Genomic DNA, 23,689 nt, shown 5'->3' with positions numbered 1-23,689 from the left:
CCAAAGATGAAAATTCAGCTAAAGGGAAGGAGATTTGAGACGATAGAAGAGTTTCAGGCAGAATCGCAGATGGTGCTTGACAGGCTGACAAAGAAAGATTTCCAGGGATGCTTCCAGGCTTGGCAGCGGCGCTGAGATCGTTGTGTTCACTCCCAGGGGTACTACTTCGAGGGTTATGGATGAATTTAATACCTGAGATAAGTGTACGGGTTTTTATAGTCGCAGTCTAGAAACTTTCCGATCGCACCTTGTATATCAGAATTGAAGTGACCAAAATAATCTGTGCGTTGTGTTACCTATTGACAACGACCCAAACTATTAGAGTAAATGATCATAGCTACATTTCACATTTCTGACTATTTTATTTGTGTTAATGAATGTCACTTTAGTGTGAATGTTAATTAATTTTATTAACTATCTTGTTCTGTTCTAATACATATACATTATGACTTTGTTTATAGCAGAATTTTCCCTCTTTCTGGCCAGAGGGTAGACACTCCAAAAAATATGGCCCAGTCTTCACAATTGACCATATTTCTCATAACCACTATTCAAACATCAAGACGTGGGTATTTCGTATCAATAAGAAGGTACGTAAGTCATCGCTTGTGAATTTCTTTAGTAATCTAAAGACTACTGACAAACAAGTAGGTAAGTTATGAAGATAATTCTCATTCCGTATCATATCTCTTTTTTAGGATATGTATAATGGGTGGATAGATATCAGGCACACCTCATATTTCCATCCACCTTGTTTCTTCACAAAGTACTTCAGTTATCAGAATATACTATGGTTCATTAAGCAGAATTGGACATGAAATATGTTAAAATTCCATGTGTATCAGAATACAAGACAGCCCTCAATAATTATATTCACAAGCGGTCAGAACACTAGCCTTGTAAGCCTGGGGTCCCGGGTTCAATTCCCGGTGGTGCCCGAATTTATAACTTGTGTTGGGCAAGGCCGTGGTCTAGGCTTCACGGAGTTTTCCTCCGGGGGCTTCCCCGGTTTCTCCGTGGCATCCCAACAATTACTCCACTCACACACAGAAGAAGGCAATGGCAAACCACTTCTGGATCATCTGCCAAGAACGTATATGAACAGGTCCCAGTCCGAGAAAAGGATGGAAGGATCCTGTTCATATGGACCTGTCGTCAGACAGAACACTACAAATAATAAAAAAATAATAACCAAATTCATCTGTTGAGTCATATTTATTCTGTAATTATTTTGTATAAATAAAATACATGTAATTGCAACTTATATATCTTTGTGGCTTCATCCAAATTCTTTTGTAACCCTGCTTAGGGCCACGAGAAGCTTTCTTTGTAATTAAGCACATTTTAGCTGCTCCTTCGTCTTCTGCCGTGCGGAAACAGGATACAGCGCGTGAAACAGCATTAGGAATGTATACAAACTTTTGATAGGGAAACCTGTTGGGAAATGTCTACTTGGAGGGCCAAACAAGATTTTTGATGATGACATTAAGGCGGATCATCAGCAAAGAGTTTGTGACAGTGGAAGCGACTGGAAGTAACTTAGGATCATGTATGATCTGAAGCTGTCATGGCGAATGAGTATAATGAATTCTTCTCGGGCTACCAGCCGTGTAAGGTGGTTTAATGGAGAAAACACCGACGTAGTAGAACTACAATACTCTGAGGACGAGGATGAAGATGGTTCTCAAAACGTTTGTGTTTTCTCCATTAAACCACCTTACACGGCTGATAGCTCGAGAATTCATTAACCTTAGGATCATGTCCAGTGGCTGTCGTTAGATGTAGAATACATGGGGGAGATGAGAAGTGCATACAGAATCTTAGTTGGATTTTCTGAGATCAGTCAAGAGACCTAGACATATATGGGAGTATAATGTTAAGACAGATCTTTAAGAAATAGTGCGATACAGACTAGGTTCAGGTAGTTTAAGATGGGCTGTAGTAGTGTGTTGTTATGAACATGCGAATGAATTTTTGGGTTTTGTGAATGACACAAAATTTCTCAGTGTCTGTTAATGTAGGTAAGTCAGTGTTGTGTGGTATTGAGTAAAAAGATCTTATATCAATATTAATTCATCATGTTGATATATCATGTAATTTTAAAAATAGTGAAGTACTAAAATTTCTTCCATTTCAGAAAATCTGGTTATTAGGAAGTAGTATATATATGGATAGCCTTGACAGATGTGTAATATAAAACAAAAGTGATATGTTGTTTAATGCTCAAAAAAAAAAAGTTGTAATAAGAAGTATATCTTGCCATTTTAATTGAAATGCTTTATTTATTGTTTTTGTTTGCTGTTTTCTGTGGATTTGTCTTAGTGGTGGTGAAACAACTATGAATGCCGGGTGTATCGCACCACGCTGTTTGGTCATCACGATGCATTGGTCTGCAATGCATTTTATGTTCATTGTGAAAAATGTTCCTCAGATTTTAACGTCAGTCTGTGAAAACATATTCTGTGATGCTGATGCATGAGGTAGTGGGCAGTTGCGTCACTAATATGGCTTTGATGGAGGGGAATTTGACCCCCCCCCCCCCCCCATTACACCAATCCGTACACAGTCAGAAACAGTATCCTATTATGTATACAGATTCCTTGTTCATATTTGATCATTGAAAATTGTTAGTGAATTAGGCTACAGCGTGCATTTAAGTACAGTTTGTTATGCAAGTCAAGGCAATACACAGTGTTTAAGATGAATTTAATTATTTCAGAAATTTAAAATTCCCTTAACCTACATGGTGATTTGATACATCCACATGCATATAGGCTTTTATCTCTGCCAAAGATAAAACTTAGGGAGTCTTAAGAATACTGGTCCCGATTGTGGTTTGGCGTCCACGTTTAGTTCTAAATATGCTGTTCTGACCATCATTTTAATTTCAGAATCTGCCCTATGGATGCTTCTAACTCAGAAATACGAGGCGCGTCCTCAAAGTAAGTTTCCCTGGGGCCGTTTACAGAAACAAAACACAATTTCATGGAAATATTTATTGCAACAGATACAGCAAGTGTCCAGCTATTTTTCAACATATTCGCCACCGGAATTGAGACATTGGTCATACCGTGGGACCAACTTTTGAATACCTGTGTCGTAGAAGTCTGCCGCCTGGGATTGGAACCACTGTGTGACAACCATCTCCGCCTCTCTGTCATTCTCAAAACGCTGACGCTGACCGGACAGGAATTTCTTGAGGTGTAGGAAAAGATGGAAATCACTGGGAGCGAGGTCCGGGCTGTAGGGTGAATGATTAAACACCTCCCAGCTGAACTCCTGCAGGAGACTTGCTGTCCGTCGAGCCGTGTGCGGCCTAGCGTTATCACTGACCGCACTTCACAGTCGGCGGGAGCTGGAATAAGAACCTCGATCTTCAACAGCTGCAACGATGCTAATGTGAGAACGCGGGAGGTGCCGTTAGTGCATGCGCCATGCTACGTCATTGCTCTATCACGTACGCACAGTCGCTTCGCGCAATATAAGGTTTGCTAGCTGTGGGACGAGTGGGAAACTTACTTTGAGGACGCGCCTCGTAGCTTCTGTACCATTGCTGAAGTAGGAAAGGATGGGAACACCATCATATCTCGAGACGTTAGATACAAACAGTATGGCATGCTGCCTTGCTTCAGAGTAAGACTTTTAACCTGAGTTTCCACAATTTTTTTCTAGATTGTGTCACTCACTGAACTGATGGCTGGTGTGAAGGCTCCCCCAAAAACAGTCCAACTGTTCCAACTCGGATGCTGGCCGATGGGACATAAGGTACCCACATCAACTAATTCACTGGTCGAGTTGATGAATATGGTGGAACGATGGCGCCAACGCACAGAATATGGACCAGTGGTTGTCGTATCACCGTAAGTAAATTTTGTTCGCCTTCAAGAGAAAGAAAGCAATTCCTGTATCACATGTATATACATAAACTCAACCTGTTATGTTGCTCATTAGCGGTATATTCCAGACATATTAAGTTAGTATGCATATATTTTCTTGTACTCTCTGCACAGAAGTGTTTTTATATAAATTAAGTGATGTTTCAGCACTAGATAAAATTTTCATCAACATAATCTATTTCACCACCACGGTGGTCTAGCGGTTAGAACGCTGGCCTTGTAATCCTGGGGTCTCGGGTTCGATTCCCGGCGGTGCCCGAATTTATAACTTGTGTTGGGCAAGGCCGTGGTCTAGGCAACGCGGAGTTTTCCTCCGTGGCATCCCAACAATTACTCCGTTCACACACAGAAGAAGGCAATGGCAAACCACTTCTGGATCATCTGCCAAGAACGTATATGAACAGGTCCCAGTCCGAGAAAATGATGGAAGGATCCTGTTCATATGGACCTGTCGTCAGACAGAACACTAAATAATAATAAGATGAGGTGGTCTAGCGGTTAGAACGCTGGCCTTGTAATCCTGGGGTCTCGGGTTCGATTCCCGGCGGTGCCCGAATTTATAACTTGTGTTGGGCAAGGTCGTGGTCTAGGCAACACGGAGTTTTCCTCCGTGGCATCCCAACAATTACTCCATTCACACACAGAAGAAGGCAATGGCAAACCACTTCTGGATCATCTGCCAAGAACGTATATGAACAGGTCCCAGTCCGAGAAAAGGATGGAAGGATCCTGTTCATATGGACCTGTCGTCAGACAGAACACTAAATAATAATAAGATGAGGTGGTCTAGCGGTTAGAACGCTGGCCTTGTAATCCTGGGGTCTCGGGTTCGATTCCCGGCGGTGCCCGAATTTATAACTTGTGTTGGGCAAGGTCGTGGTCTAGGCAACACGGAGTTTTCCTCCGTGGCATCCCAACAATTACTCCATTCACACACAGAAGAAGGCAATGGCAAACCACTTCTGGATCATCTGCCAAGAACGTGTATGAACAGGTCCCAGTCCGAGAAAAGGATGGAAGGATCCTGTTCATAATATTCATTGGAATGTTTGTTTATTACCTTCACATGTTTTATGTGAGTCATGGTGTCTGCTGTGGTTTTATATCTGATGAGAAGAGTATGTGTTCAGACACAACCTGTTGTTGCTGATCTGCGTTGTTTAGGTCCAATATTCTTACTCTGTTGCACTGTATCCAATCACTGCTACCCTGAGTTTAGTCACAAAAGATAAGTTGACAAATAATTATTAGTTGGGTTCATTAACTCTCCTTTGATGAGATTTTCAAACTAAATATAAATTCATATTCAGTTTTGCCTGCTATATAATGACGGGAAATTATTTTGACAGAAACAGAACGGATGTAATGCAGTGGTAGGTGAAGAAGTAATTTTTATGTTGACATATTTACATTTTTATATAAAGAAACTGATGATAGTTCAGAAACTAGTGGTATGGTACTTGTATAGTAGCTTTTACCTAATTGCATCTTTCTTGCTTGAAGACCGCAGAAGGACTTTGTAATTGTGCTGATATTCCTCTTGTGACAAGGTCAGGCTCTGGAAACGAGTCCCACTGACTTCGTTTTCTCATAGATTTTTGTAACTGCACCCTTTCAAAAAATACTTGAAATAACACCTTACAAACTTGGCATCCAGTATTTTTGTTCAATTCCTACAAATGCCAAAATAGCCTGAGATATTTTAGAGTGTCATTAAATAATACATTCAAAGGACCACTAGAATTTATGTATTAAAAGAAACATTTATTAATGTTACAGTAGTCATGGAAGATTGTAACTCTATTGGGTTGGAATAAAAGGAATTTGGCCTTAGGTGGGGTATCGATAAAAAATTTAAAGGTAAATTCCTGCTTGGGCTGAGTTGAGTCAAATGGTCCTTGGATAAGGCCGGGTAAAATTCTAAAATTTTGGCCCATGCAGACCTCTACTTTACTTTCCCTTACTGAATGGCTTCAAGCCACCAATACAGCATTGCATGATTTGATGCACTGTGAATTCTGAACTGTCTTCACTTTGTGTTGCTGCCTCCATCATCAGGGCAATGACGGAGTCAGTATGACCTCTGAAACGTCGGTAAACATCTACCGGATTACATGGCACAACAACCCAGAAGACAGCAATCTTCAGACTCACCATTGCTGTATAGGTTGTAGGAGTCTACTGAGATCCCAACAAACAAGCCAAGTTAACAGAAGAGACTTAATAAGTGACATAGTTATTGGTTAGCCTAGGTCTCCTTCTCAATGTTTGCGCTCTGTGAAACAAAAATCATGTGTACGAGTATATTATAGCTCTCTCTCACCATTTATGGGGGGGGGTCACATTCTTGAAAACGCTGTGAACGGCAAAACCGTGATCACAAAATTGAGACCTTATAGGCAAAAACAAAACCATAATGTACAAGCCTGTGAACAATTAGGATCTCCTGTAATTGCAGAGATTTTATGTCTAATAATGAAAACATTTTAGTTTCCTCCAACTATCTGCCTTGTAATATAAAACTCATAAGTTTACAGACATCAGCTTAGGTAAAGAAATAATATGGCCGAATTTCATTTGCAAAGTACCTGGTTTGAATCTTGGCCAGGGCACCAGCTATCCTAATAAAGGTTCTGCGTACTTTTTCCTCTCTTACCCAGGCACAGTTGCCAATCATAACCATCCCACCATAACATTTATTGCTCAGTAACAATTGTAGTCGATGTAGTATTGTTAAACAATTCATGGAACAAGCAACATAGTTGTTAATATGTTATAGTGATGGGCGTAGTCGTTGTGGAGTGTACTGTGCAGCAAATGCTTGCATTGAGCAAGTTATTCAGCACGGAGAAGTGGACATCTTCCAGGCTGTGAAAACTGTCCGCAGGCATAGGCCGCAGCTCGTTGAAAACATGGTGAGTCCCGTGTCGCTCCATCTTGTACGTTCCTCTCTTTACTGAATGAGATTTCCCCAGTCACATAGGTTATAGGGTTCTGAATGGAGGGATGAATGTCAGTGATGGCTTTACTCATAGTTAGGAAGACATAGAAAGAGGAAATTATTGGCCTCACGGCATATGCATTGAGAAACTGATTAAAACTGCAGTAAACCTCGGTTAGGACACCCATCCTCCGGACTGACAATTGACTGAAACCAGAGCCTCCCAGATACGAGGTGCGATCGGAAGGTTTCCAGACTGTGAGTATAAAAACCCGTACACTTATCTCAGGTATTAAATTTATCCATCACCCTCGAAGTAGTTCCCCTGGGAGTGAACACAACGATACCAGCGCCGCTGCCAAGCCTGGAAGCATCCCTGGAAATCTTTCTTTGTCAGCCTGTCAAGCACCATCTGCGATTCTGCCTGAATCTCTTGCCAAAGACTCGCCAAAACTGCTACGGAAACCTATGAAATGCTAAAGCAAGCATTTGGGGAGTCCGCAAACTTTTGTGTGGCATTCACGTTTTAAAAATGGCCGAACCTCTGTCGATGATGACGAGCGTTCTGGACGACCATCTTCGAGCACAACGCCCGAAAATGTTACGAAGATCGACGTCGTACCATCAACGACTTGTGCGACATTGTTGGGATAGGCTATGGGACCTGTCAGCTGATTCTAAAGGAAGAACTCCACATGCGACGCATCCTGTCTGAGGACCAGAAGCAGAATCGACTTGACTTCTCGTTTGTCAGGAGCTCAAAGATCTTGCAAGAACCGACCCCAACTTCCTTTCTAAGCTCCGTGTGACTTCTTCCTCTTCCCAAAGATGAAAATTCAGCTAAAGGGAAGGAGATTTGAGACGATAGAAGAGATTCAGGCAGAATCGCAGATGGTGCTTGACAGGCTGACAAAGAAAGATTTCCAGGGATGCTTCCAGGCTTGGCAGCGGCGCTGGGATCGTTGTGTTCACTCCCAGGGGAACTACTTCGAGGGTGATGGATGAATTTAATACCTGAGATAAGTGTACGGGTTTTTATACGCGCAGTCTGGAAACTTTCCGATCGCACCTCGTATGAAGACAGAGTGAAAAAGACTCATTTTGTGGTGTTTGGGGTCAGTTTTGAATGTTTTTCTCATTATCCTTTGTTTATTATCAATATCCTTGGATCATGTGTTGTTCACTGTAATAAAGAGTATAATGTTTTCTAGTATCAAGACCACCACATTTTGTTAAATTAAATGATAAAGGTTAAATTGGCTATAAAAACCAGAACAGTGAATGGAGTACAATTCTGCTGTTTTTTTGCTATAGGTCTTAACATTCTGGTAGCTTTATCCCTTGAAGAAGTACTCTCAACATGTGTAATTTACAAAAATAATAAATACTGATGTGGTATGTTCTTTTCTATATCAACACTTTTCTTTGTACGTACTGTTATTTCCATGCACCTTAATGTATGTGGGGCTTAAAAAACCATTTGACTGCGGAGTCCAGAAAAGGCTTTGATATCCCTCATAAAAAGAATTAAAATGAAATACAGATTTATTACACATGTAAAGGGAAAGACGAGGTGAAATTTTGTTTGTACGTAAGTGCCAAGCCATGAAGGTATGCTGAAGGCCTGTATATGGAGATCCATACATTCTAAATCTTAGCACAAAGTGGTGGTGAATAGTCATCATCACACTGTGGATGCTGTACCCATGGCGAAACTGTCTTTAGCACTTATCGGTTAGGATGCTCCAAAGCCACTTAACGGCATGGTGGTGAAGAGAAGATTTCTGCCCTTACCGTGAGTCAAATCCTAACTGTCCAGCCCATAGCCTGTCACTTTCTGTTCTGGCTGACTAAAATATGCAGATGTGAAAGATAATTCTTTGCATCCACAAAAGTTTACTCATTCTGTATGATTTTTTTCAAAATTTGAACATGTCTGTGCCATTTAATTTAAAAGAAGATTTTGTTAGTAAGAGTCATGTATGAAATTTAATATTTTTACTTATATTTGTTTAAATTTGTCAGTCTAATCACAAAAGTTCCTATTAAATATTAAAATATTACTATAATTAACATTTATATATTTAAAATATATTAAATGATGATCTCTATCGATATGTTCGATTTACATTAGATCATCACTTTTTTACACGACATGTTTCAGTTCTAAAAGAACCATCTTCAGGTGTATAAAATTATATAAACTTAAATATAATTTCTTAAATGCAACTTTTAGTCAGATGTTTTTCAGATTTCAAATGATGTTTTCTTCTAGATTTATTGTATTTTTAATATCGTATTCGAAGTTGTTCAGTATGTACGTCGTGCTTAACATGATTTGTGTGGGTGGATGTTTGTTGTTGTTGTTTTAGTATCCAGAAATGAAGTTGTGGAGGAGTTACGTCCGTCTGGAAGTATTGCCGTGTTTGAAAGTGTTGATCTAATGTAAATCGAACATTTCGATAGAGATCATCATTTAATATATTTTAAATATATAAATGTTAATTATAGTAATATTTTAATATTTAATAGGAACTTTTGTGATTAGACTGACAAATTTAAACAAATATATATTTATCACAAAATGATGCAACTTTATCATCTCATTTTTACTTATATTGTTTTAATATGAATTGAAAATCTTTCAGAAATGAATCCTGAATACATAATTAATTTTGTTCAAATTGTTTTTATGCAGACGGAGTACAAATACTGCTATGACTTGGTGCTGCACTACGTTCTCCATTACCTCAATAAGGACATGAAAGAGAAAAAGTGAGAAAGTGAGCAGGAAACACAATGGTATATTGAATTTGGCCGTGGGTCTGCTTTACCTCAAACACCTGAAGACCCTTCTCATTCTGGTGAAGGAACAGAACAGTCTGGCCATGAAAAGGCCCGATGTTCTAGAAAGTCTGCTGCCCATCGCTACAGGTGGAACTGTTGTTCCTGTGAGCTTCTTTCACCTTGTGCCGACCGTGATCGACCACGAGCCGCAGAAGAGATTGTTAAGCCACCGTCACATGATAAACCCTTATCAAAAGTAGCTGCGGTTTATGATGAAACATCACCTTCATATTCAGGTGAAATTGTGGCTGCTTCGTATGGTCAGCTTTGGGGTAGTCATTTACAATATCATGATTCTATGGTGACTGGAAGTGATGATAGAACAACAGCTTCCCTGAGTGCCACATCTTTGAATGAACACCCCGCTTATTCAGGAGAAGCTGTACCAAAGAGCAAGGAATGGATTCTTTTAGATAAGACTCAGAAACTGTCTTCTAAGTACAGACATTCTTCTAAAGTTGTTGCAACTCCTGCGATTCAGAAACAGTGGTCGTATGATGAACAAGCTACGAGACCTATTGATTTGCCTAGTAAACAGATGGTTTCATCTGAGCATACTTATATCCAAAATACATGTATTGGTACTACTGGGAAGAGCCTTAGCCATTTACACAGTGATGGTGCAGCCAGCAGTGACACGTCTTACAATAATGAAAGAGAAAGGATATCATCTCAGATTGTAATCAGTAAAGGTTTGTCTTGTAGTGAACTTGTCTCAGCGAAACCAGAAATGCCTTTTGTAGATTTGGCATTGAGTGCTGAACTACTTGACTTAGACAGCAATGATCTGTCTTGCATTAACCACAATAATCAAATTTCTAGTGAGCTATCTGCAAGTAGCACTGATTTTATTGATGGCGGACACATCACGAAAAGCGACAGCTCATCTCATGAAGGCTATGGCGACAGCGGCAAAATTTGTGTTGAGGAAGCCGCATCATTTGATGACAGACGGATGACTTCTCGTGACTTTCGACAAATCGCGTACAGCAGCGAGTCTTCTGAACCTGGCGTCGATGTGCCCTGCAGCGATTATTCTGAACAAAGCACTGACACGTCAGTTTTTGAACGTATTACAGGCGTCGCTGAACACATTGAACCTGAGACTGTTCTACAATGTACTGAACATACAGCTATTATTGAATATGTACCAAACCATAGTACCTTGCCAACTAGTGAACTGTTTGCCACAGATAGAGAATGTATTGCAGATGTTTCCAAGATACCTTGTAAAAATGATATTCTTGAAGAAGTTCCATGCGACAATCATATGGTTGATAACACAGTGCAGCCTGACAAAGAGCATGTTGCGACTAGTACCGAACGACCCAAAAGTGAAAATGTAGCCACTATCACAGACCAACCAAAGAGTGAAAATGTTGCTACTAGCACTGAACAGTTAAGAAGAGAGCATGTTGCAACTAGCACTAAACGACCCAAGAAAGAACACGTGGCAACAAGCACTGAAGAGCCAAAGAGTGAGCACGTGGCAACGAGCACTGAACGTCCTCACAGCAGGAGTGTGGCAACTAGCACTGATGAACCGTTCAGTGACGTTGCCACTAGCACTGATGTGATACATTCCAAGCATGCTGCTACTGGCATTCAGACATCATTTGAAGAGCAAGACTCGAGCGTCACGCGTGCTGAATCTGGCATTGAAGTACCTCCCGAGGAACACTTTCAAAGTCAGACATCAAGAATTCTCAGTAATGACCTGCCTTATGATGACCATGTTTTAACTGACAATAGTGACCTTGTAATCGGTGCCAGTATGACTCTCAATGAAGCCACTGTAAATGGCACTGATCAAAGTGAACTTGATGAGGAGACTGAAGACTCATCTCTTCAAGAACTAGAATCCAGCAGTGATGAATTGCCTTCTACTGGACAAACAAGTTGTTTTCCATTCTGATGCTCTTTGGGTATGAAAGCCGTGTTTTCACCCATGTTGTCAGTGCCTTTCCTGTCAAGTCTGTGCCATCTGAACTTGATATTTGCCAGTGTTTCCAAACTATGATCCTGAAATTGTGTCTGTTACATGAAAAATTCGTTACCAGTGAGCACTCAAAGTCATTTTTGTCAAATTAACAGTTGTAGGTTTTTCAACTTGGAGTCACTGTATGATATTTCTTCTTAAGTGTAGTTTTAAATTGTATAGATGTTCAGAATGACAGCTTCTGGCATGAGGAAAGATATTTTATTGGCCAGACACGATGCAGTGTATTCTTGACCGAAGACGAGTCTGGTTTTGGCCCATTTATAAATCTGTGAAACTTCATTCAGTTCCCTCCCAGTTTAGCTTATCACTTCATTGTTTCTCTCGAAAGTAGGATATTATTTAATTTTTTCACTAATTTCATTTTGTGACATATATAAATTGCCAGGTTCCAAATTCATCTGTGGTGGATCTGAATGAACAGATTGGTTGCATTTTGATCTTTGTTTTTCATAATTTTATATAACTGCTGGGTGATGAGTAATTTAATGAGTGGGTGCGTGATATAAATACATCAGTTTGAATAAATGAATAAATAAATTAAAGAACAAATGAATGGATTAATTTGTATTTAATACTTAGTTGTAACCTAGTTATCAGTGTTATTGCAGTATGTTAAGGATGTAATAAATTTTGACCAAACGAATGTTAAACAAAACAACTGATTAAGTGAATCATGAGCGAACAAATATATGAATATATAACTGGATATAATTATAATCAAACATGTTTAAACAATTGAAATATAAAATAAATGTGGAATGTCCTGGCTCAATGTTCTCCTTCAGCTGTTTTGTTTTAAAATTATATGTAATTATAATTTACAACAATATTGCACAAAGTGTTCTGAGAAATGGTGACAGTGGAGTGATTTGTGTAGAAAAGGAAATGATGAGGTTCCTACTCGCTCCATTTAACATCTGCTGAAAATTGTCAGATAAACTTAAAAACAATTTTTGTCCAGCTCATGAAAGTAATGCTCATACACAAATTTTTGTAGAGTGGTTTTGCCCTTTACTGATGCCTCGATACAGAAATAGCTGTAATTTCTTACTATTAGAACATACTATCGGTACATTTGTACTTGAATAGCCTTGTAACGATACTAAATGTACGTATAGGAGATATGTATAATCCTGGCATTTTATTTAAATAGTACAGTGTGCAGAAAACCAATATTTTATATGTGATATAGCATAAAAAGTACCCTTTTTTACTGAACTAAATAATTCTGAAACAATCTTTGTATGCCTCACCAATCTTTTTTACTCTAAAACATTAATTTGAATTACTTCAAGGTTTGTACACTGTTTTAAATATAACTATCCCTAACACATAAGTAACAACAACAAGAGAATCAAACATGAAAAACTGTTAGTTAAGTAGTGATTAATAATCAGTAGTCGAGCTGTTTAGTCTGTGATATCTTGCATCCTGAGTGGTGTTTTCTTAGAGGGATACCTAACTTGCGTGTTTTACGAAGATTTTGTAGCAATTGCCTATTAACATGGTGATACTTCCTTCCAAGTGATAAAGTTTCAGCACTTTGTAACCGCTCACCATCCAAACTCAGAAAATGTACAAAGACATGCAGCTTCTAACACAGCTACCATATGGTCCAATTTCTAACAAATTCAAGATAGTGTTGCAAGATGTAATGTTTCAGAATAGTTATTTTGTATGCACAAATATATGTTTCATGCTAAACTTTGCAAATTAGTTGCCTAATCAAACCCTGTTGATATATGGATGTAAGATACACACATATTACGGATCTTGTGATCGACGATTTACTGTCGAGTAGTTGGGAGCAACGCGTGGCGGGAAAATATGTCGGAACGAATGTGTGAAATAAATAATATTGTTATATTGAGTGTAAAATTATGTTTATCTACTGTTATATGCAATTCAGGAAAATTTACTCTCCAATAAAATGCACTGTAATTAGCAGTGTGTGAAAAAATTATACAGAAAACAGGAAATCAAGTAACGGATATACATTTAAAGATTTGTAGAAGTTACCGTTGACCCCATATAAAATGGAAACAATACTAGAAGAACAGGAAGACAAAATAAATAAACAGAATTTAGTAATTAAGTTTTTGTGGTGTTCTGTAATGTTTATGTCCATAAATTATATGTTTTACATAAGAATGTGTAGCGTCACTTTAGGAGTGTATAGTTATGCATGTAGCACAGAGAAAGGGGAAAAGGTGGTTGAAATATGGCATATGTTATGAAGCTTTAAAATAAAATTAATAATCTATTTATGATGGAAGTGGTATTAATTACGGATAAAATTATGTTTCTAAAATGGAGAAAGACTTTCTTAAGGATTTTAAATTATACAAAAAATTTATTTGAATAATATGGTATTTATTCTTTTCTTTGCATAATTTAAGTGATGCATTTGCAAATTAACACAAAAACAATAAATCTTGCGCTACAAAACTATATGGAATGTTGTGAAGTAATGTGCAAACATTGAGAAGTATAATATTAAAGAGGACTTCCATATTTGAATACACACATATGTTCTTTGCAAATTCAGAATTATTAATAAATAATTGTCAGTTACCTCAGATAGACAACTTTAGTTTCCAGCGGTGTTAATTTCTTATTTAAGTATGATAAATACAAACTAATACATAATAATGCACATTATCTCTGTGGTAATGTACTGGTCTTGTGTGCATTGGGTCATGGGATGAAGTTCATTTTTTTTTCCTTTTATGTAGCTGCCATATTGTTTTGTTACACAAAAACAATTACTCTGCCAAAGTTTTGTATTTTTTGAAAGTCTGTGACTATACATCAATTTATGGCCCTACTGTAAGTGGGGTTGTTTGCCTGCGATGTTGGTGTTACTGATTGCAGGAAATTGTGAAGTTAATTTTAGGGTTGTCCCCAATAGCATAATTTCCACACAAAATTTCATCCAAATCTGTCAGGCAGTTCTCGAATTGAATCACGTGGACACACGACCAGCCCTATATACGTTCATCTCGTGCACATCGCACGAGGAACGCATAATAACTTAAGAATTTTGATGACCAGTTTCATTAGGTGAAGAGTCATTTATATAAACAGCTGATAAAAGGACTTTTGTAGAAACAGACAACTTACAGAAGCTTACCTTTCAAAGTTAGAAACAAAAATATTTTTCTCAGAATGAATTGTTTATGAGGGACAGCACAAAAGATGTTACAAGTAAGCATTGATCTGCTGAGGTGATGTGTTGAATAATTCAAAATTCATTTACATTTGTTATGTTTAAAGGTCAGTGGCAGTTGCCACTGACCTCTCTCTGCAGATGGAATGAAATGTATTTTCTAAGGAATCTTTGTGGAAACGGTGTGCATCTGAGGTGCTGAAAACTTGTTAGTTTGTGTGTTGCATTGTGAGTATGAAAAGATTATGTTATGCTGTAATTGTACCAGAACTTTTAACGTGTTAAAACATAACAGATGTCCCAGTGTTTGCAAACACAGAGCATAATTTGGAGCATGGCACCAATTATTGTAAAAGGGACCAAGTTTCTTAATCAGTAAGAAACAATGGATGATTAATATTTTATATACTTGCTCCAGTAAAGGATAAAGGAATGTTAGGACTTGGTTGCTTGTTAAATGTTTAAGATATGGCAAAAATATTATTCACAATGTCATAACTATTTCAACATTCAGATTAGCAATACTCAATTTGTGATAGTTACCAGAGTATGAAGTATAATATAACTGAAAAAGAAATTGTAACTGAGAATTTTTATCAAAACCAATCTCTGTAAAAATTTCAAAAGACAATCAGAGATAATTTTTCATTGAAGGCACACACAGTAACTCTTCAAGTGAAGGTTTAAATACCAGTGCTATAATGTTTCTGATAAAATGTAAGAATGTTTCACGATTAATGCTGTACCGCACAATTTCTGTGGTCTGCTGCAGTATCAGCATAACAGACCGAGGCATTCTTGCAATAGAAATAATCGATTCTGACAAATTATTATAAATAAAAATATTTTTGGACAGAAAAATATCCCTAAATTAGAAAACTTTATTATACTATAGTATGTAATTCTGAGTACATTACAAATAATAACTTTGCTAGGAGATGTTGTACATAAATAAAACAGTTCTGATTCAGATTTGATATTATTAATACCCATACTACACATTTTATACCACCATTCATGCAGATCTGAATACTGCATCTGAAACCCAACTTGTGAAATGAACAATATTTCTTATAAAACATGTCATGTTAGTGTGCATTTCGTATCTCCCTTATGCATATTAAATGTCCTACCTAACTTGCCTTCCTCAGTTTGATTATTGTTACGAGGTATGTAGCCCATCATTATGGATTTTTCTTTGAAAACACTTATTATCCCTGATTGATATGGTTTATGGAGCTGTCCAGGCTGGACACACTAGTTTGTGGAAAAAACCTGGTTCGGTAAGATAAGACAACTTAGTCGATAGTCAGCAAAGAAAACCACTTGTTGAGAAGATGTTGAAGGATGTAGTATTATTATGGTTTGATTATTATTGGGTTAATCAATCTGTTCAGGACAGGAACGATAGAAATTAACAATTACAGAATTAGCACAATTCATAAAAGCAATGTACCAATGACTAATTTTTAATGCTTAGATGTAATTTGTGTTGACTTTAGCCTTTCTCACTAACAACCAAAGAATTAATAATGTGAAGGTTGTCCATAGGTTTTTAGTGGCTGGATTTCAATGTGTAACTTTACATTTTTGGTGAGAGTCAAGATATTTGGTGTTAACCAGCATTTTGGCAAACGTTGCATTCCCCATTTTCAAAGTGGTTACCTGCATTGAAAATGGCAACTGCAATATCAGATGTGGCTCTCGCCCGAAAGCTGAAGTTATACAATAATGTAAACATTAGCAGCAGTATGTTCATTCTTTTAAAGTAAAGTCACAAATTCCTTTTTTTTGTCTCTGAAAACTTAATACAAATCAAAATTAAAATTTTAATCACTGGTCAAAAAATTGTTACTTTTTGTCAATAATGTGGATGAAATATGCTATTTATTACTAAATGTGGTATGGTGATATGAAAATGACAAAAATTTGTAACATGCACATTTTTATCTCCTTATTTTTATTTTTATTCAAAGTATGTGAAGTTGTATATCACCTATTACGCACTTTTAAATCTAACATTATGATTGCAAAATATAGCTAAAAACTCTCAGAGAAACACAAAAATAACGAAGCATATGATATTCTGACTCTAAATTCATTACTGATCTTTTCTAAACTATGACATGATGCAAAATATTTTAAGTCCAGATCTGGAATTTGCACAGAATTAATGTAAAGAGTTTGTTTGCAAAACCTTGTTTATTGTTTGCTTGTGATGCTGCAATATGGTCCATCAGAAAGGATATGCATAAGCCAAATACCAACCATGACATGCCAGGAACTATACAGCCTTGCCAAATTAAAAAATATGTGGTATTCAGATATAAGTTTATAATTTGCAAAATATTGTATTACAGGTCTGCAAACATTATGGTAGTGTTATACAAATTTTTTATAAAACTAACATCTCTTATCCTGCTACTTATGACAAATTCTGTTGATTCAACTTGGAATGATGCTGAGGGTGGTACAATACCAATTCCTCAAGACAAACTCAGCTTGCCCCAGGTAAGCAGGTAGTATAACTTCTGATTGTGATCACTTGTATTTAGATCTTCTGAATGTACTGGATTCATTTCAGTACAGTCTGCATAAAGTTGCTTGTAAACTGGTTTGACCTTAAAGGCCAAAAACACCAGCATTGACTTAAGGATCTTCTTCCTGAATATAATACTACAATGGATCATAAGGAAGTAGGGATGAAGGGTGTTGAATGAATTCGTGGGCACTGGCAGGCTCATGTGAACATAGTAATGAACCTTCGGAATTCATAAAAGTGTGGAATGTAATGACTAGCTGAACGTCTGAATAGATTTGCACGAAAGACTCTGCTCCATGGAGTTGATTAGTTAAAACAAACAATATGTGTCATAGGTGATATAATTCACTGCATGAAATTATACAATTTTACTGCAACACATTTATGAACCTAAAGGCAGAAAAATAAAAAAAACTTTGAACACTTGAGTTTCCAAACATTTCCACGTAAAGCGCTACCCTCACATTTATAATGGCGTCTTATTTTGAAAAGCTAGGTTATTGCTGTGGTGTTACGAAGATACGTCTGCGGTTACAGTGTAAAGAAGATGTTGTACGGTGTTTGAAAGGGAATGGCTGGCAGAAATGTCGTTTTGCAGATGATGTAAATTGTTTGATCAAACTTGTTGCATTTGTAAAGGAAAAAGCCGTGGAATATCATCAGTCAATGGTGGATTCAGCTCGAGCGACTTTCGTTCGCATTCGACTCAAATCTACCAGGCATGATGTCCGAAAAATAAATATACCACACACAAAACAGTGCACGAAATTCAGCGGAGACGTTTGAAATTTAAGGGTTATAAATAACATTTAACTGCCCAAGACAAAGAAGTTCGCTCCACGGACGAACTTTTTACAACCAAAATTGTTTTGAGGGATGAAATCATATTGCATTTATCGGGAAATGTTAAGCGACAAAACCTGAGAATCTGGGGGAGCAACACTCCACCCTAAATTATTTGTCCAAACAAAATGTATTAGGGTTTTTTCTTTGCTGAAAGTACTGTGCAAGTATAGTGTATCTATACATGTTGGAGGAATTACTCATGCATGTTTTGGAAGAAGGTTCCAAAAGAACATACAGTTCCAACAAGATGGAGCACGTCCACCTGTCCACAAAGAAGTGACAAACTTCTTAAATCACAAGTTTCCAGGTAAATGGATGGCAGAGGTAGGTCTGTCTGTAAAATGTAGGCCACAAAAACTTGATATTCTCACCTACTCAAACGTGTTTATTTTTCAATTCTGTGCCTTATAGTTATGAGCAATGGTATCATAAAATGGTATATATTTTATGTGTACACCCTAACCTTATTTGTACCTTAGTACAAACAACATGTGATAAGTAATTCTTGTTATAAATATAAATGTATGTGATGTAAAACCAATATTAATGAATTAGTAATGTAAAAACTGCTAATCCTTTCAAGCTAACAAATTTTGAGAAGTAATCATTATATAAAATGAAATAAACTCAGTCTCCTAAAGTGTTGGAAAATATTAGGTAATAAATACATTTTTTGTCATTGTTACAGATTAGTTTGGTGAAGACAGTATTTTTGCTGTTGGTTATTTTATGGTTTTATGGCATGCTTCCTATTTCAATTGCAATACCTCTAAATGATTTAGTAGAACGGAGGAGCCTAGAACACCTGGAGAGCCCCAAGGAAAGAACTTGCAAGGTAATTTTCAGTTTTTGTTGTGTTTATTTTTACATTTAGTTAGGAGGCAGGTAGGAAAAAACTAAAGATTTCTCATTAAGTTTACAATATCTGGTAAACGATGTAGCCAAGAGTAAAAAATAATCATTTGTGTAGATACTGTTTTGGGATGGCAGCCTTCATCTTCACATACTGATTAAAATATAATTCCCATACTTTTTTAACAAGAAGCTATGTAAAATTCAAGACACCAAGCCATGGGTAGGAATAGATAAAATCATGAATTTTCATACATAGATATTCTTTTTCTGGTTCCCAAACACACAGGATATCAAATAACAATATGATTGAAAACGTGAGTAAAAGGTCTGGACCAAATATATATAACATTCATAACATAAGAATGTTTATATTAGTGCACTTTACTCTTGTAGCAAACTTGACTTCATCGATACAGGTGTCCCAAAAATACGTATACACACATCTCATGAATTAAATAAAGACATTTTAATAACCATTACATATGTCAGCATTGGAACTTGTTGAATTAATGAGTCTGACGTAGGTTTTCAAAATGACCACCGTAAATTGTAGAGAAAAATATCGCGGTGTTATCTGTTAACTGTAGGCTACACTAGGTTCCCTCATAAACATGTATACTAATAACTAACTAACTCCCTGGTAGAAGAACCCGCAGGTCAATCACTGACAACACCAAAGCCCGCCACCGGCGACGATTCTGAGCCAACTTCGACCATTTGCCATGCTCATAGCCCACCTCCCTAAGGTCCATCTTTCGAGATCAGTAACAAGGTTAATATTCTGTATTGTAATGTGTTACATCTTTTTGGGACACTCTGTATGTCTGGAATTAATGAAAGAAAGTCTCAGCACAGCTAACACAATATGTGCCATTCGTCTCTAAGCTGGACGATTTAGTCTACAACTTCATTACCAACTTATTATTGCTTCTTAGGTGTAAGAAATATATAATTCTTTCATGTCTATGTAACTGATACTCTGTAAGTAGCAGTACAGAACTTCTTCTTCTTCTTCGGCTCTCTGGTCTGTGTTCGGTCCATGGCCTCCTCAATTCTCCTCTTCCATTCAGTCCTCTGTTAGGTCCGTCTGTATGAGGCTTTGATCGAGGTTTCGAAACATCTTCCTTTTTACGGCGCAAGGTTGTTAGCCTTGCGACTAACCCCCAACCTGGAGGACCAGGGTACCTGTCTTAGTCTGACCTCTCCCCCTCGACCAGTCTGGCTAGGGAGGCCCTACCAGTAGCTCTTGGGGTCACTGAGGTACTCAAGCCCCACCACCACGACAAGGTGCAGGTACCATTAAGTGGGGGCTCTAAAGGACTAGTGCTGGACAAAAGGAAACCTGAAAAGAGACGTACTTAACCGAAGAAAAACTTTGTGTTATTGTGGCTTGGTTAGAAGCAAGTTTGAAGAAGTTATATCTTTTGGATTTTCAATGTGGGTTGGCAGAATGTACAGTTTACACCAGTACAAAGTTTCTAAAGTTATGGCCTTACAAAACTATAGTCACATGGCATGGTACACTTCATGTGGTTGCGTAAGCAGCCCAAATAACAGATATTGGGGCACAGAAAATCCTCATTCTGTTCATGAACTGCCATCACATTTTTAAAAGTTGGGGTTTGATTTGTGCATGAAGGGCAGTACAGCCCATTTATTTTCATGAAACAATCAGCTCTGAATGTTGCGTGAGATTGATTCTGTCGCCTTTCTTCGGCCGACTGACTGATGAAGATAAACTGTGTAGGTATTTTACGTAAGGTAACGCAAAGCACAAACTGTGAAAATTCTGCTGTTGCATTAGATGAAGTCTTTGGCAGACAAATCATAAATTGAGGATTGCATCCTCCACAATCACTTGATTTAAATACTTGTGACTTTAATGCTGAAATAAAAAGTGTTTATGAACAATCCACACTTTTTGATAGAACTTCAAATATTGAGCATGAAATTTTCCACTATTCCTTTAAAGCAACTTTGATGCACATCTAGAAACACATTCTCACTGCGTGAGGTATGTTTGGAAGCAGAAGGCCATCACTTTGAGACTTTTCTGTATAAAATAAGGCAAGTTAAACTGCAGTGGAAAAATGGGCCACGAATAACCAGTTGCCGTACCTGGGTTATATGAGAGGTGTGCCACGTCGGCTACATGATCAGTCTAACCATTAATTGTATATAACCTGTAGATCAACATTGAAGGCCTATGAGCTAAAAGCATCCCTTCACGCATTTGAAGTGTATCAGACGAACATTTACCGAAGATTATTTCGTTAAATGTTGTTTTTAATTACCCTAAAACATTTATGGATAATTCAAATCAATACAACACAATAGTTCTCCATAAAAAGTGTACTGGGGGGATACTGGGAACGACCCGTTCTTCAAGTGCCTGAGCATTGCGGGTCCCAACTTTTCGTTGTCTCGATCTATAGACATTCGGTAGGACTCCTTGGACGAGGGATCGGCCCGTCACAAGGCCTCTACCTGTACACAGGAAACACAACAGAGGAAAACGCGGACGAACATTCATGGCTTGAGTGGGATTCGAACCCACGGTCCCAGCGACCAAGCGGCAGAAGGCCCACGCCTCAGACCGTGCGGCCACTGATTTAAAATGTATACATATTGAATATACTCTATTGTTTCTGTCACAAATTGGTCTCTGATATGCCCCAAATACAGAAAATTTTATCATGTAAGATTTGAGGTTTTCACAACGGTGAGTATGCAGATTTCTGTCTTCAGACTACACAGTGCAACAAACCAGAAGATAGAAATCTGCAAAATTTTATCAGTTACATTGTAATACTGGATTTGCTACAGAATAAAAGCAAACTTCCTTCATTATTACCGAAGATGGCTTTATTTCCTACTTTAAAGAAACAATGCAGATTTTTCTTTAATATGACTGTTTCTCGCTTTTAAATATAAAGCATATTGTGACCCTACTCAAGAGTTGTCTTCTTCATTATTGTTGTGTTTAAAACTGATCTTGTAAAATATAATTTATTTCAGATTCTCTGTGAGCTTATGGCTGCTGCAACCAGTGAACCAATACAGATCACAGGCCAGAAGTCATAAAATGTTGAGACCTCCTGCTTTATGAATTGAAGTTTGGGAACATGCGACTTGTATGAATTTTGTAGAATAAAAGTGTTTGCTGCACGTACTTCAGAACCTGAATTATCATCAAGAACTCCCTCTTTATCCTCAGAAATCAATGGATATCAGATAAACTAATAACATAATACATCAAATTCCTGAACTGACTGTCAGAGGTTTAACCTTTAATATTTTCCTGTAACAGCTTACATAAAATCCAGCTGGTTGTGTGTGTCACGCTACCATACAAGTGAACCAATAACCCCACCATATGTTGCAGGTTAACCAACGAGATTTCATTACACTGTGTCAGGAAAGTAGACTTGTTCCTTTTCTCATCATCTGTGTCCCTTACAAATGTCCATTTCACAGCAGTGTCAATTAGTCAATTATGTGTGTCCATTGGGGAAGCAATCAGATATGCAACTGGCTCTCCCTCTTGAAAGAATCAACAGAGATTTTGACGAGAAGGGGGTAACCGCCCCTATGTTTTTGGATGTGGCGAAAGCCTTGGACACCGCATGAGTCAAGGTCTTCTTTACGAACTATCTTGCACCCTGACCTTCAGAAACTCCGTGACGTTAGCGCAAGCTACCGAGAATTACAGTTTATAAGATAGCGTTTATTAATTGGAATTGTGTTTCGTACGCAAGGAATATTTTAACCTAACAAGAGACGATGTCTTGGGTTTACGTAATACTCCGCCCATGTTTCGCTTTATGGATGGTTGGTTGGCCATTCATCACATCTACTCTGATTATGGAGATAGATATAGTACTTGAAATGTTGGATTTTCACATGTAATTATTATTTGTCCATTGTTTCGCTTTACATTGGCATACTTATTGTACTTGTATTAGCAATTCCACTATGTAATAATTAGTTCTGAATACTCTGACAACAGAAGCGCAGTGGACCTGCTCTAATGGCCATGGATGACGTCACTACCTTGCAATCGGGGGTAGAACCCAGTTGACAGTCGCCATGTGGACTGTGTAGCGACGAGTGATGTGTAAAGTCAAAGCATGTTTGTTTTCTTGCAGTTTATTAAACGTTTAAACAAGTAGTATTGTTGATAGCTTCAGTGATATTAATTTGTGATCTATCGCTTTGTATTTATTCATAATTAGTGTGAAATTAACCGGTATAATGACGCAAATTCGAATGACTGTCGTCAGTGTTGAATTATGTCTGTATAAGACTGCAACAGTGCTCACATCTTGATAAAGCAACATAATGTCACATCTAGGGCTCGTGCCAGAATCTTACGTTGCCATCTACCCTGTGAATTACTCACGACATTGGAGATCTCGTGCCGAAAATGACTTGATAATGTAAGTGTGAAGAACATTTTAAAATTGCAACGAGTTGTGAAGTAGTCAGCTTGGTTGACAGACTGCAGAAACCTGGAATCTTCATTGATGCTACACACACAGGTCAGTCAGATTTATAATTCCTTTATAATAATCTTATTTCCCCAATTCTA

At 37.7% G+C, this 23,689-nt stretch overlaps 3 protein-coding genes across 6 annotated transcripts in view; all 3 read left to right on the top strand.

The window, feature by feature from the left end:
* Positions 1 to 9,674, top strand: part of Ptp36E (protein tyrosine phosphatase 36E) — a 125,097-nt gene extending 115,423 nt beyond the window's left edge. The window contains exons 13-16 of one of the 3 annotated variants that reach the window (XM_022082224.2): positions 462 to 590; positions 3,673 to 3,860; positions 6,676 to 6,811; positions 9,536 to 9,674. In XM_022082224.2, the coding sequence (XP_021937916.1) occupies positions 462 to 590; positions 3,673 to 3,860; positions 6,676 to 6,811; positions 9,536 to 9,616 (534 nt within the window). In that variant the 3' untranslated portion in view covers positions 9,617 to 9,674. Of the gene's footprint in view, positions 1 to 461; positions 591 to 698; positions 1,265 to 3,672; positions 3,861 to 6,675; positions 6,812 to 9,535 lie in introns of those variants that run through there. The other 2 variants (XM_022082225.2, XM_022082226.2) reach the window with 2 other exon arrangements.
* A 6,658-nt stretch (positions 9,675 to 16,332) lies between these two features.
* LOC110838727 (uncharacterized) lies at positions 16,333 to 22,270 on the top strand. 2 transcript variants are annotated; one of them, XM_022082232.2, is made up of 3 exons: positions 16,333 to 17,366; positions 18,932 to 19,078; positions 22,117 to 22,270. In XM_022082232.2, the coding sequence occupies exons 1-3, from the start codon at positions 17,103 to 17,105 to the stop codon at positions 22,180 to 22,182; spliced, it is 477 nt and encodes a 158-aa protein (XP_021937924.2). In that variant the 5' UTR covers positions 16,333 to 17,102; the 3' UTR covers positions 22,183 to 22,270. The 2 variants fall into 2 exon arrangements, with proteins under 2 accessions (XP_021937924.2, XP_087205819.1); XM_087349693.1 differs by lacking the exon at positions 16,333 to 17,366 and adding an exon at positions 17,433 to 18,567.
* A 674-nt stretch (positions 22,271 to 22,944) lies between these two features.
* The window catches only part of LOC110838717 (uncharacterized), a 97,049-nt gene continuing 96,304 nt past the window's right edge, over positions 22,945 to 23,689 (top strand). Inside the window, exon 1 of the mRNA XM_087349677.1 lies at positions 22,945 to 23,639. Coding sequence (XP_087205803.1) covers positions 23,625 to 23,639 — 15 coding nt within the window. The 5' untranslated portion in view covers positions 22,945 to 23,624. The remainder of the gene's footprint in view (positions 23,640 to 23,689) is intronic.

The sequence above is a fragment of the Zootermopsis nevadensis genome, unplaced genomic scaffold, assembly GCF_977971745.1.
Source record: "Zootermopsis nevadensis isolate Lab colony 2312 unplaced genomic scaffold, Znev_1.0 Znev_ptg000016l, whole genome shotgun sequence".
NCBI classification, from domain to species: Eukaryota; Metazoa; Arthropoda; class Insecta; order Blattodea; family Termopsidae; genus Zootermopsis; species Zootermopsis nevadensis.
Note: the sequence above shows the minus strand (reverse complement) of the source record. Positions and strands in the feature narration are given on the sequence as shown.